Source organism: Pecten maximus, chromosome 1 (assembly GCF_902652985.1).
Source record: "Pecten maximus chromosome 1, xPecMax1.1, whole genome shotgun sequence".
In the NCBI taxonomy this organism is placed as follows: domain Eukaryota; kingdom Metazoa; phylum Mollusca; class Bivalvia; order Pectinida; family Pectinidae; genus Pecten; species Pecten maximus.
In genome coordinates, this window is record NC_047015.1 from 57514885 (window position 1) to 57529959 (window position 15075).

The window sequence follows — 15075 nt, forward strand, 5'->3', positions numbered from 1 at the left end:
AATGTCACCAGCTGATTTTCCTAAAGCGGGTACCGCTGACAGTAAGCGTATTTCTTTCGGCATCTGAGGCACTTAACATGCAAACTTGAGACATTATCTCGCCAATATATATAACAATCTATATATTGATGCATGATTTAATAGCCAAATTCTAGCATCAGTAATATACTCATGACGCCGCTCACTGTTAAGATACACAAGCGTTTGGTAACTCTATGCAACTGTAAAATAATACTTTTATGTGAAAGTTGAAAAATGATGCTTCATGATAGAGGAAAACAGAAAATCTTTTAAGAAAAGAAGAACAATATTCCGTAGTTTTTTTGTTTTTTGTATTTTTAAATATATAAATATTATAAATCTACTGGTACATACATGTGTTGAACACGTTTTTGGATGCTATACACAAAATCATGAAATTCAGCTTTTCATGATGTTTTGCTAGATTGTTAACCTAATAATTTTAGCAGTATTGTTTTTCTATTACGAAGAGAGCATAAAATATAATCTGGATATATATAAATTTACACATACATGGGACCCATATCATCTTCATTTCCTTATAAAGTCACAAAAAAAGAGAGCCGGCCACAAATTGTTTAACAATTTCGACATGATTCAATATTTCCCCATCATTGACAGCCTCCCCACTTGACAACAGATATTCCTATGTCAAACAATGACACATCACTGCGGATATCATGTTTCCTGTTCAACCATCACAGGCTCAGTGCAGTTACAGACTCTCACAAATACACGGAAATACTAGGACAGGGACTTACACATACTGTCCAACTGAAAGAGGAACGTGGGCGACAAGGAAGTCCGTACAGCTATTTTTAATTTCATAGAAAAACAAAAGAATTGGAGAAACTAGGGAGCGATGGGTGACAAATATAATCTTACACCCCCTTGGGGTGGGACAGGGGAATCTCAACACGAGGGGAAGATTCTTAAGTTGCCAAACACGAGGCTTGCCGGGTGTTTTGCAGCTTAATTATTCAACCCCGAGGGTTGAGATTCCCCTGTCTCACTTCCATGAGGGTGAATGATTATTTTTCTCTTACCCTGTTTACCCTCTTATGTATCTAATATCGACGTTACATCAATGCAAGGAAATGTTGACCTGGACGTAATTGAATTGTCGACGTGACGTCATTGTACTGTTACCGTGACGTCATGATATTGTTGACGTGACGAAGTGCAGTTGTTGAGAACATGCAAAGAGCATGTGTAGCTTGTCTTTTCCCTAAGGTGAGATAAGAAAATCTCACCCCGGTAAAACTGCGGATATCCCTGTCCAGGGTAAGAGAAAAATGAACCCCACTTGACTGTCTAACCTTATAGCGGTTCCATTATAGCAATAGGATGTAAATAACAGTTTAGACAAAAACATATAGATCTTCTTGTTCATGAAGACAAATAAAAACAGCCTGCATTTCACAACTTATTTTTATTAAACACACAAACTATCTGGAAAATATTGACTTTTTTTCCCCAATCATAGAGATTCTAATATTGACTTTTTTTCCCCCAATCATACAGATTTCAGTATTGACTTTTTTCCCCCAATCATACAGATTTCAGTATTGACTTTTTTTCCCCAATCATACAGATTTCAATAATAGACCTTCTTTCCCCAATCATACAGATTCCAATAAGCTATAGCACAAGTTTTCACAGTCATTCAACTCAAATACAAATCTTAAATATTAAATGGAATATTAAAATGATTTTAAAATATCTCCAGTGTTATGCCACAAAATATGTAACTCTTAATTTACAAACTTTGTAATTTTGAAAAAGAATTTGTTAGGAAAATTTGAATTCATGTCTTGTTTAGGTAATAAAACATTGATTAGCCTAAAACTAATGAGATTTCAATGTTTTTCCTTGAGATAAAATCCCCTCCCCCCCCCCCCCCATTTTTTTTTACACAATTTTATTCTATCATTCCTTCATAACCCCCATTGTTCCCGACTCTGACTAAAAATCCAAACACATATTTAATTATGCGGGTTACAATACAGTTATGATCAGTTTCTCAAATCCCAATAAAATTCTTTAATTAGTTTACAACCGCAATATCGCCTCATATCAAAACACATCGATGGATGGTAAATTCTGAATTGTCACAGCTACACAACACAGTACACAAGAACTGTATGTTGTAATGGCCATTATTGCTGAATAATTTAAGCCCCTAAGTCCAGGATTTATAATACGAGTGGTCATAATCGCATGACCTCTGACCAATCATTCTTCTTTTGTGAGAATTATTTCAGACATACGGTACACATATAGCACTGAATGAGTAATTTTCTGTGTAGCAAATTGATAGACATCCAATCCTCTTTCAAAAACTACAAATTGTTACAAAGCACATCCCTCTTCTTAAAAGATTGGTTTGGTTTACTTTGTTTAACGTCCTATCATCCTATTTTAACAGCCAGGGTCATTTAAGGATGTGCCAGGTTTTGGAGTGGAGGAAAGCCGGAGTACCCGGAGAAAAACCACCGGCCTACAGTCAGTACCTGGCAACTGCCTCACGTAGGTTTCGAATTCGCAACCCAGAGGTGGAGGGCTAGTGATAAAGTGTCGGGACACCTTAACCACTCGTTAAGACGTTTGACCATGTAAAGACGTTTGACCATGTATAAATATCTTATAAGTATCCTTGTTAAAAGATGGCATCTAGCAACATTAAAAGGACTAGATAGTGTAATATAGCTATGTGTGTATTTACACTAATCTTAATTATGACATATGTAACGACCAAGCTAATTACTTTAAGATATAACATGCATACAGGTGATTTGACAAATCATAAGTATCGTATCTGTATCCCTGAACAATATATTTGAATTATTTTCTTGCATAATTATCTTTTGCTAATGTATCTTAATGATTTTTGTGAAATTTCTTCTTTTCCATGTCTTTTCAGTGAAATATTTGTTTCTGTATTTTTTTTTTATTTTTTTTTTTTATTTATTTTTAAATAATTTCCATATTAAACTTTAGGAAATTTTGTATTAATTTATTGCAGAAAAAAAAAAGAGATTTCCACAGAGCAATCTGAGAATACATGTAATGTATTGTTATGTAAATTAGATAGGAACAGACTTTGAGAATACATGTAATGTATTGTTATGTAAATTAAATAGGAACAGACTTTGAGAATACATGTAATGTAGCATTAAATATCAAAGTCTGTTCCTATCTAATTTACATAACAATACATTACATATCTATATGTTTATATCTATATGATGTAGTACACGGTTTGCCCTATCCCTCCATCTTATTCAGGTTTTAGATGTTTCCGACCCACATAAAAGCCCAGTCTAGTGGGGTACAACACTCCACTGTTTTGATAGTACATGATCTTATCCCATGGTGACGTCAATCAATGTCAGTTCGGATATATAGGTCTCATCTTTGTGAATACTTGTGTCTTGTACTTGCACCATCTTCTGCTCAGATGATACAAATGAAAACAGAGCTAAGTAGATTATAAACCTAACATACAGACCCCAGTGTCTCGTGGTTTATTTTATACACATTCAAACTTAGTGCTGATAATTCTAGGTAAGCTATATTTATTTTACAAACATTACGAAACAAGTTATACCAACTTCTATTAATCATACTTTTTCGCCGGATAGAAGCATGAGGGGTCTTTACTATGACGGGAAACCAGAGTACCCTGAGAAAACCCACCTGGTCGGGCAGGTGACCACATACATTTTCACATCCGATCTGGGAATCGAACCCAGGCCACCTTAGGTGAAAGGCATTTAAAGTGTTACCACTGTGCTATTCGACAATCCTTCTATACCTTTGATTCACTAATGTATACCCAGCTGAAATTTTTATCCACTTTATAGAACAGATCTAGTCTAAATGGAAAGTAGTTTTAACATAATTATCTCCCTTGATTAGCTTTGTTAATGGAACGATGATCTATATATTCATTCTATGTCTATCTCTTCATTACAGTTTTTAATTCTAATTTTTTTTTATTCATTGTAAATTGATTTCAAAAATGAATATAAACTTACTGAAAAATTAATTTAGGATCAAAGTTTACCATTGTTTTCTTGACCTTTGACCTTTGACCATTAACCACCAGAGTGTGATATGGTGTAAAAGTTGATATGACTATCGATACTATGGTGTAAATAAAAAGCAATTCTGTTCAGGTTTTTTTTTATGTTATATGTCATTAAATGGGGTGGGACAAATAGACATTGGCCCCTCCCCCAACCCCCCAACCCCACAGCCCCAGCCCCTTTAAAATGTCGGATGCATAATATATATGCAAACCCTTTTTGCTAAAACTCACTATTTTGAATGAAAACTCCCAATATCTTATACTAACATTAGACATACACTATTTATATCCATGAAATGTTTTAAATATTTATTCATGATTTGAAAATGAAGCAATTTTAAGGAAGCTTCCAGGTATTTTTTGTCATGAAGAGTTCTAGATCCTTGATAGTGTACTTTCCTGCGGCATGAAGTTAAGAATGTGCACACAACCTCCCAGGTGAAAATTCCAAAAAATTAACAAGCGAGATATTTATTTCAACAAAGTTGATAAATTGTGTAGATGGTGATAGTAACCTTCACAATCTGCCTTCCTCCATCACCATCCACATGATAGCAAACCAAAGCTAAATTTAATCTATATTTACTTTCAACTTTTTATAAAGTGACAAAAAACCCGAATACATACCACTATCATTTCCGAGGGCTCCAGAATGAGGCACTCGCTTGTCCGGCGGGTACATCCTGGTGTCCGCTTACCAAAACTACAACAATAAAAACAAAAAAATATGTATTAAAATACCAGGAAACATTTTTTTGTACACAATGTATAGAAAATACAACTAGATATATCATTTCAGCCAAACCTCAACAATGAAGCCATCCAAACAAAAGGCCCATGGGGTCTTTACGGTCAGCCTATTTCTGAAATATTTCAGTCAATTTAACCAATTTTTGGCCCAACCCATCAGCCCCTGGGGGTCAGTCAGGGCCAATATGTGCATACCATCAAACTGCAATCCCATACTGATCATTCTAACTAAGATTGTATGATTTCCAATGGCATTTCATCAAATCTTGATCAAAAATGTGATTTCTCAATGTAAACTAAAAAGTTTACCACCTCTCCCTTGGAAACATATATGAGACCCTGGGGTCATGACATTCACAATTTTGGTAAAGCCTAAGATCCTTCCATCTATAAAACTATTTGGTTCTATCTTATTTTGGCCTGAAAAGAAGATTTATTAAAAATTTCTGTAAATTTGATCATTTTTGGTCCTGGCCATCAGCCTCTGGATACATAGTATGTTAATCTGGTGCTGGTTAGACCATGGGGAAAATTTTTTGGTGTAGACTGGATAGTGGGATAATTTGATGGTGTAGACTGGATAGTGGGATAATTTGATGGTGTAGACTGGAGAGTGGGAGAATTTGATGGTGTAGACTGGATAGTGGGATAATTTGATGGTGTAGACTGGATTGTGGGAGAATTTGATGTGCTGGCTGGATAGTGGGAGAATTTGATGGTGTAGACTGGATAGTGGGAGAATTTGATGGTGTAGACTGGATAGTGGGATAATTTGATGGTGTAGACTGGATAGTGGGATAATTTAATGGCGTAGACTGGATAGTGGGAGAATTTGATGGTGTAGACTGGATAGTGGGATAATTTAATGGCGTAGACTGGATAGTGGGAGAATTTGATGGTGTAGACTGGATAGTGGGATAATTTAATGGCGTAGACTGGATAGTGGGATAATTTGATGGTGTAGACTGGATAGTGGGATAATTTGATGGTGTAGACTGGATAGTGGGATAATTTGATGGTGTAGACTGGATAGTGGGAGAATTTGATGGTGTAGACTGGATAGTGGGATAATTTGATGGTGTAGACTGGATAGTGGGAGAATTTGATGGTGTAGACTGGATAGTGGAATAATTCAATGGTGTAGACTGGATAGTGGGATAATTTAATGGCGTAGACTGGATAGTGGGAGAATTTGATGTGTTGACTGGATTTTGGTAGAATTTGATGGTGCAGACTGGATTGTGGTAGAATTTTATGGTGTAGACTGGATTATGGAACGATCTCATGGTATTTTGACTGGGTAGTTATCGATCTGATGGTGTCGTGTAATTATAAAGTCCTTACTGTTTACAAAGAATGTAAAGTCCCCCTATTAATCACTGTGTCTGTAAAGTCACCTAACTACCCACAAAGTCAAGTAAATATCACTGATCTGCCTAATCTACTGATCCCCGGCTATAAGGTGACCCCGATTACCGTAAACCTTTAATCCACACTGACTTCTACTGTCCATTTAACTCACTCCATGTTACCTCTTGTACTTCCCCCAGAGCCTTTTTTCATCGTTCAATTATTTCTCAAAGTATAGCTTGCAACACCTGTCTGTACCAATAAATACCAGGGATCAATCTAGGGATATTTTACTACCATTTATGGATAGTTTCCCCTCAGGATTTTGTTCCATTTTGCCCCCCTCAGTCTTCTGTTAAATTCACTGAAATATTGTATTTTCCCTCATTTTTATGGCAATAATATTCCCTAAATACTCCAGATTTGCTTTCCAAATTAACCATTTGCTGTTTTTACATGGAAAATGTGTTTTTAAAGCAAAAAAACTTAAACTTTGTGATGTTTAAATTTCCCTTTTCAGAACTGATTTTCCCCTATGGTCCAAAAAGTGTTTAGTTCCCCTAAATTCCAGATTAATCCTGTATATAATAATCATGAAAGACACAAATTAGGACTTTCAATTGATGCTGCACTTTTACTGATATCAGAAGTCAAATCTGCATTTCTCAGAAATCTGAAGGGCCACAAAATGTTGAATAGACATATGTGTCCCTTCAAACATAGGAGTCAGATCTCATTTCGCGGGTTCAAAAACATACTCTCAAGTGTCTACTGGAAGACACATTGTCGTGCTCTGTGAATTGGAACTTTAATTTATCTATTAGTCTAACAAATATACAAGCCTACCTTCCCCTACTGATAACCTGTGTAACGAGTTTCTCCACATATAAAACACACAAACGTGTAATAAACTCTATTCACAGATAATATAGCATTCGGTTTTTCTTAAACAAGCACGAAACTTTACGCTATATTGTTAGCATAGCGCCAAGCACCATACAATGGGCCATTCAACTACAGAAGTAAGGTAGTATATGACTTCACTTTTATTAGTCCACAACCAGTGAAACCAGGGGGGACTGTAGTAGATTTCCTTTCCGTCTGTCTTGTACATAACATATGTACGTAGGTATTGGCAAGGTTTGTTAGCTCTCTAGCGGCTTCATTCCTTGAGGGATTTTGATGAAACTTCACACCATAATAAAAGACCATAACATCTCAGACAAGCTTGTGTTTCAGGGTTTTGGGTTAAGGTCAAGGTCACTGTGACAATTTTAATGGGGCCGGTAGGGGAACATGTATAACATTAGCAATATATATAACCAGTTAGTTTATTAGCTATTTTGAGACATCAAAACAGGATGACACTGACCTCCCTGTGAGAATCCTACAGTGTCATTACATACATACTTACCTGTAACTATTTATAGAAGTGAACTGACCTTGACCTGAAGTATATCTGACCTTGACCTAGTGAGAACCACGACCCCTACAGTGCTCACCTTTGACTAGTTACTGAAGTAAATGACCTGTCAGATTCATCACAATTTATTGCACTATCTGCCTCATCACCAGCCTCCGTACCAACAAACACATCCCCTGTCTCCTTTTTTTGCCCCTCCATACGAGACTCCTGTGTTCCTGACAAAACTGTGTCTGTGGAGGACACGCATGGATCCCCCTGTACACATATGTCTGTAGAGGACACGCACGGATCCCCCTGTACACATATGTCTGTTCTGTCCCCAGATACACATGTGTCCGTGGAAGACACACATGGCCCACACTTCAGGTCCCCTGGTACACATATGTCTGTTCTGTCCCCAGATACACATGTGTCTGTGGAGGACACACATGGCCCGCACTTCAGGGCCACATTCTGGTCGGAGTTCCCAACAACATAAACATACATGACTGCAGGACCGTAACTACATCGTAATTACATCACTACATCGTAATTACATCATGACACAAAAATCTTCATAACACATCAATCACTTCCTTTAAACTCGAATGTATTCTACAGAATGTATTCCATTATACACAAAACACTGCCGTCTGGACCAGACCACTGACCATCACCTGACCACTGACCATCACCAGGCAGCTGGACACATCTCCACAGTGTATGTCGATTAATTCCAATATATATTAATTCACTTATTACAATGAAATCCGACACCTGGAGTTGGGTTCCACTTGATAAGAATATCCATATATACACAGTATAGGTGAAAGCTTGACAAGTTCTGTATGTATGGACAGTCAAGTACTCCGTCTATAGTGTGTTGTCCATTTTTCGTCCACAGGTGTACATACGAAAGTACAAAATTAAGGTCCCGGGCCCGGATCAGTGTGTCAGCGGGATATTGTATTGAATATTTTACCTATCTGCTGATTAAGTGGTCGTGTCATCGAGTTAGTGCAAAGTGCTGACATGTCTATATATATATACACGGTATATATACATATATATATATACAGAACAGGTAAACACTGCCCTGGTAGCCGCCCCTCTTTATGTATACAACACCTGATAATATTGTCTATCTTATAAATCCCTATTACCCATGTCTGTAATCACTTTGTCTCCCAAACTGGTATCAACGACCAGAGTAACAATGTAGCCATCTCCTGGGAATCCCGCGTATCAAGGCAGTTCATCACAACATTTAACACTGCTATAGTATTCACGAACAAACAGAGGCATCAGCTGTCTTCTGAATCTTTTGTCTGTAACCAGAATACAATGATGTCTCTGTTAATCTACCGGAGTATACCGTACATAGATCTCATGGGAAAATCCTTCTTTACTCCATACAAGTTAATCAAGATTTTTTTTTAAATCTTAAAGCAGAAAACTGGCGCTCTGTTCCTCATCTGTTACATCCCCCGTTCGCGATTTATTGGTGATCAGTATTCTAAGGTCTTCAACAGTGAAATGCAGTATTTAGGATCCACACTTTGTCTTTGAATTCCCACATGTAAGTCCAGGTGTGAATGTCCAGCCTGGTCAGTCTGTGTCCAGTAAATATAAAAACAAGTCCACCCTAGGTGCAGCGTCCGACATTGAGGCACCAATAGATGCCGGCATGTACCAAACAGGTCTTGTCCACTAACGAGAAAAGCATTATCTGCAGGTAACACAATACCTGTGTGCCCCTACCTGTCAATGTGTTACAGGTAACACAAAACCGCGCATCACTAGCCCTAACTTAATAATTATAGTGCTCAGCGGTTTCAGCTGACCATCTGTCATCGAACTCTTTACAAATCCCGAACGTCTCCAGCAAAAAAAGTTCACCTGTCGATGTGGTTCCACCAATATATGAACAAGCACAGGTGAGAACGGAACGTGCCTCCAACAAATTTTCCGGAGATTAAAATGACGAATAGGAAAAGCCTTCAAAGGTAATTGTGTGTTTGTGTTTAAAGGTAGACAGTCATTGTGTAAATGGCTACCGTTCCTCTTGATCTCTAGATGACCTTAATACACAGCTAAGTCAAAATATAAACAAAGGTCCGTGTCACTTGCATATTATATCCGCACTTATCCCCCACAAAGACCACAAGCCAGGTGAAAAACGGCAAAAAACAAGTTGTACTACGTATACCCAACCTGTCATTTGGCAACTCGTACATGATTACATGCCAATTCCTCTCTTATATACAAACCTTTTTTTTTCCCAACTTAACACATAACAATAACACATTCAGAATGTATATCCCACATACCTTCTTAAACTGGTATTTCCAAACCTGCAGAGCAGGCCAACCAGCCAACATACTTTAGTGCTTTCAATTCAACGGTTATTATATGCTTGTTAAATATAATGAAATCATTTTTTTTTTTTTTTTTTCAATTTTCAATAACGAATTCCAAAGTGTCACTTTCTATGTAGATATATATATATATACACAGCATTTCCTCTCCTAGTCCCAAGTTGCCGTTTTGTAATTATACAAAATATGCACCGACACAATATTACCTGTGCAATTATGATTTGTGCATGAACGTTTACGTATATACCCTATATATATACAGATTTTGAAATCCGAGTTTCGTTTTCTGCACCTGATTTTGCAGATTAAACAATAACACCATTTATCATAATAAACCAGTCTTTGTTCAAAGTCAATCAGCTTTTTCATTTCAAATATTTAATCTTTGAGAAGTTGAGCCAATGCTATGTAACCTTTTAGTAAATTTGATACATAAATGCTTCAAGCTGAAAATGTTTCCCGATTATATATAATTATAATGATTAATAATTATAGGCCCATGTCAATTTTCAACAAATCATGTGATCATGCCGTATTCATTAATTAAATTTTACCCTAATCTTATACTGGCTAATTATATAATATATAAACTGTTGCCCCAGGAGATACTTGACATTCACCATTATAAGTTTGACCTTTTCTCAATTTTTTTTTTTACCTTTATTTAAACTTCTTTTGTTTTTTTTTATCAGTTCCAAAATTGAACATACACATCTAAGGACATTAAGAAGAAACCTTCAAATAAAATTTGAAAAAGACCCGCAGAGTAATTTCTGAGAAATAGTGCTTACAAACTATAAATATCAAAATCAAAGATGGCCACCTATCAGCCATTTTTGTTTGATCAACATAAAGTTTGTTTAAAATTTGAAACAAATCAATGCAGTAACTCCAGAGGAAGGCAAAAATAATAAAATTCAATTGTCAAAAATCAAGATGGCCACTGTTCCAATCTGACTTCAAATTGAACATGAACAACTAAGGACCAAGCAGAGGCTACAGATAAAATTTGATGAAAAATCTTTCAGTACCTCTCTAGGAGTAGTGATAACAAGGATTGTTTACAGACAGATCATGATGAAGAGTGATTTTAACAGCCTGGTAAAAACATTCATTCTAAAACTAAACGTTATGCTAAGACAGGCATCAGCTATTTTTAGCCGATATTGGTTAATATGTCGGGACGAAACACCCAGGTTTTATCTTAATTTGATGGCCACCAATTCACTCAAACAATATACACAAAGCTCAATTAAACCGGCAATCTAATCAACCAGGAAACCTCACCCAAAACTTCTAACTTTAGTCCATTTTATCACCATTGTTTAGTTATAACAGTGGTAAGATAGGGCATGGAAGAATGAATGCCCTCCTGCTTGAGGACATTCGATTGTTCGAGCTGACCTTAGGGCTTCTCAAACTGTTCCCTCCTGTGTGAGGACATTAGATTGTTTGGGCTGACCCCAAGGCTTCTCAAAACCGTGCCCTCCTCCGTGAGGACGTTAGATTGTTCGGGGCTGATCCTAGAGCTTCTCAAAACTGTGCCCTCCTGTGTGAGGACGTTAGATTGTTCAGGGCTGACCCTAAGGCTTCTCAAAACCGTGCCCTCCTGTGCTTTTGGTCTTCTGGACATGGTAATACACAACTTGGAACCAAAAGGAAAAGATACAACTCTCAAAAAGAAAGATCCAAGCAAAACTTTTCTGAGAAATTGGAATATCAAACTTGAACTTTTCCAAATCCAAGATGGCCACTGACAGTTTGAGACCAAAGGGAAAAAAATTATGAAGTTTGAAAAAGGTCTATTCAGTTCTTTCTTTTTACATCAAATTCCAATTTTTAATGGTCAAAATTCAGAAACTTTAAAACTAGGGACATACTTGGGTAATCAACAAAAATTTGAGAAGAATACACTTCAACTGTTGTAATAATTAATTGATTACAGATAATCATTATCTGTTAATTATAATGTCTTGCCTTTATCTTTATCAGTATTTTTCAAAATTCAATTTTAATTGCCATTTTTACCAAAAAATTATAATATTTTCTGAGAAGTAAAAAAGAAAACCCATCAGATATATGCTACAATGCTTGTTTCAATTTGATTATTTAATTTACTCATTTTGATTTAAACAGTAATAAAGATCTTAAATCAAATTCTCAAAACTGAAGTTAACATAACATATGTATTGAAGCTGACTCAATAATTTTATATATTTAGGAATTCACAGCCAATCATACAATCAAAGGTCACCAAGTGAGGATTGCAAAAAATTACAAAAATAATGCATAACATATCTGTTCTCTGGCTCATCATACATATTTCATCTTTAGAACATCCAGTCAACCTGCATATGTTCACAACCAGCATACCCACGTTTTATCTTCAAAATGTTCTGAGCTCAACAAACCAGCTGCTACATACATTAAATTGCCTGCATTGATCAATATCAGGTCAAGACTGATTGAAAACAATTAAAATTAAAAGTGTGTGTTTTCAAGGGGCAAAGAGTTTAAATGTATTAAATTAAATCCCTTTTGGATATAGAAGTCATGTATATGTACATACATATATTATATATATATATATTTTTTTTTTTTTTTTTTTGATTTATTTGATTTATTTGGTATCAAGTATTGATTTTTAAGTTCCTTATTCTAAACTGATATGTTTCCTGTCTATTTCCTGTTGTGACAATTTATTGATTGACCTACATAACACAGATGATGGATCATTGACTGAACTTAGACATGTGATGAGATTGTCCAGTTTTGATAGAAAAATTAGATATATTTCCTGGTAATCTAGTGCAAATCTATCAAAAAATATCAAGAAAAACGTATCAAAAAACATCAAGAGAAACAATCTTTCAAAAATACTTACATTTCTACTAGTTTTTACTTGCACTATCTATCTAACCTCCTCTCAAATTTTTTTATTTACACTATTTACCTAACATCCTCTTTCCTGGTTTTTACTTATGGTATTTTTATTTATAATATACCTCACTGGTATCAATATATCTTATTGACACAACTAAATCTGACAACAGCATTGAAACGCCTCCCTTGTTTATAAATCCACATAATTTTTACAGTTCAAAATATCTTCACATTTTTATAATCTTTTTTTTTTTTTTTTTAAAAGCACTTTAAGATTTTGAATGTTTACAGTAAAGACAATAGGATTAGAGGCATTAGTACAGTTAGCAAGTCCTTCCTCACATTAGGGCTCAACCTGACCCGGTCTGACCTGCTCCACAATTACGTACAGTTTTAACAAGACAATGAAAACCAACCCTGTGCACATGACTCGACTAAGACAAACATCTTAACACTACGTAGAAAGGAAGCACCCAATTGTTCTTGTTAGTAGGAGTTTCCGCCTAGCTTTGTAACGGCCATATAAACGTTTTTTGACACCTCACAACCCTGGAGAAGTGACAACAATTAGCAATATTCTTGGGATATAATTAATATTATAGATTGATACGAACAAGTTATTATACTGACAATGTTAAACTTAAATCTTTTTATAGATGTGTTTTAGATTCTTTGTGATAATGTGCGACTTTATCGCAGTGTTAGAATTTTTTGTGATGTCATCACTTACAGATCAGGAATCAGACGTAAAACAAAGGAAGAGGTACAAATGGAGTATAATTACATCTGTGACGTGAACTGGTGCGGTGTACATAACAGCATCATCAGCTGGTACATGATGCTGTGCACGCATGAATCATACATTGGGTGCAATAAGCCACATGTACCCAATCTCCTTCTACCACAAAGAGGTGGAAAAATGGAGAAAAATGGCCACTTTTATGGTCACAAATGAGATTTAAAGTGGAAAATGCAGCAAATTATCAAATTTAATAACCCAAAACTAATGTCTTTAACAAAAGGTCACTTTTTGTTAAAGAATGTGTGAACCATGTTGAGTGGGCTAAATTCTGTGATAGCGGTACATAAAACTCCAAATTATTATTATACATTAATGAATCAATAAAATAAATGCTTAGCAATTCAGCTATTAATTATTTTGCTATCAGTAAGCCAATTCGAAGGTCGACAAAACTGAACTACACAACAATTAAGGTAGGGACCTCAGGGAACCATCATATTAACGTCATCAAAAAATAAATAAATTTATATGAAATTTGAATATTTATATGAAATAAATTTAGATGAAATCAATAAATGAATATAAATAAATTCATATTGAATTAATAAGTCTATAATTATGAAATAAATAAATAAATTCATATGAAATTAATAAACTTTTCATTTAATTAATTTAGTTTTACAACAAAGAATGTGTATGATCTTCTATCTAACAAGAGCTGATTCTAAAACAAGCTGGAAACTGATAGCTCTCCGACACAGACCTCTAGACAGTAAAGCTGTATCATCACAGGTGATGATGTAACTTCCATCATCAGTCGTTGGACCCCTTCACATAACAGAGCACACAGTCATCACTATCTGTAGCTGGTTCTGACAATATACAACCATAAAACCAATCTGTTTTCGATCTCTCCTGTCAAAGTATTCACCTACTGATCCACCAGGCTGATACTAGGTTGTCCTATACACTTTAGTTTAACACACAAACCAGAAGTAAAGGTCAGACCTCTGAAATGTCTCCCTAAGGAGTCACTGACCAGCTCCCTAAGGAGTCACTGACCCGTCAACGTCCCCTTTACACTGATACAGCAGCCGGTAATATAATACAATCACCTCTGCTCATCTCTTATATATCAAATTTATCCTTCAATAGTTATACCAGAATTAATTACTTTGTAGGCCAAATTGTCCCGATTGTTGTAACATTCCACCAAACCGTTCTTAATCAACTGCCCCATAGTAATGTAACATAGCATTAATCTAAATGACTAAAGTCAACTAGTTCATAACTGTGCCATCAATCTACTACATAACTATATCTGTGGTGGGCCAGAGGGGTGACAACCTGCCTATGTAAATGACTAGCAGCTACAGGCTCTCTAGACTTTTTAAGCCACCAACACAGAAGTTTTTTGTTACAATTGCTCCACTAAATTCCAATACTACAATCT

General features: G+C 35.7%; 1 protein-coding gene across 6 annotated transcripts in view; it reads right to left on the reverse strand.

The window, feature by feature from the left end:
* Positions 1-15075, reverse strand: part of LOC117339109 (rap guanine nucleotide exchange factor 6-like) — a 116681-nt gene that overhangs the window by 63333 nt on the left and 38273 nt on the right. For 3 of the 6 annotated variants that reach the window (XR_004535090.1, XM_033900510.1, XM_033900500.1), the window contains exons 1-2: positions 7717-8673; positions 4742-4817 (exon numbers count right to left, since the gene is read on the reverse strand). Coding sequence is in view for 5 of the 6 variants with exons in the window: in XM_033900510.1 (XP_033756401.1) it covers positions 4742-4817; positions 7717-8126 (486 nt within the window). In the remaining variant the exon portion in view is untranslated. Of the gene's footprint in view, positions 1-4741; positions 4818-7716; positions 8674-15075 lie in introns of those variants that run through there. The other 3 variants (XM_033900540.1, XM_033900523.1, XM_033900532.1) reach the window with 2 other exon arrangements.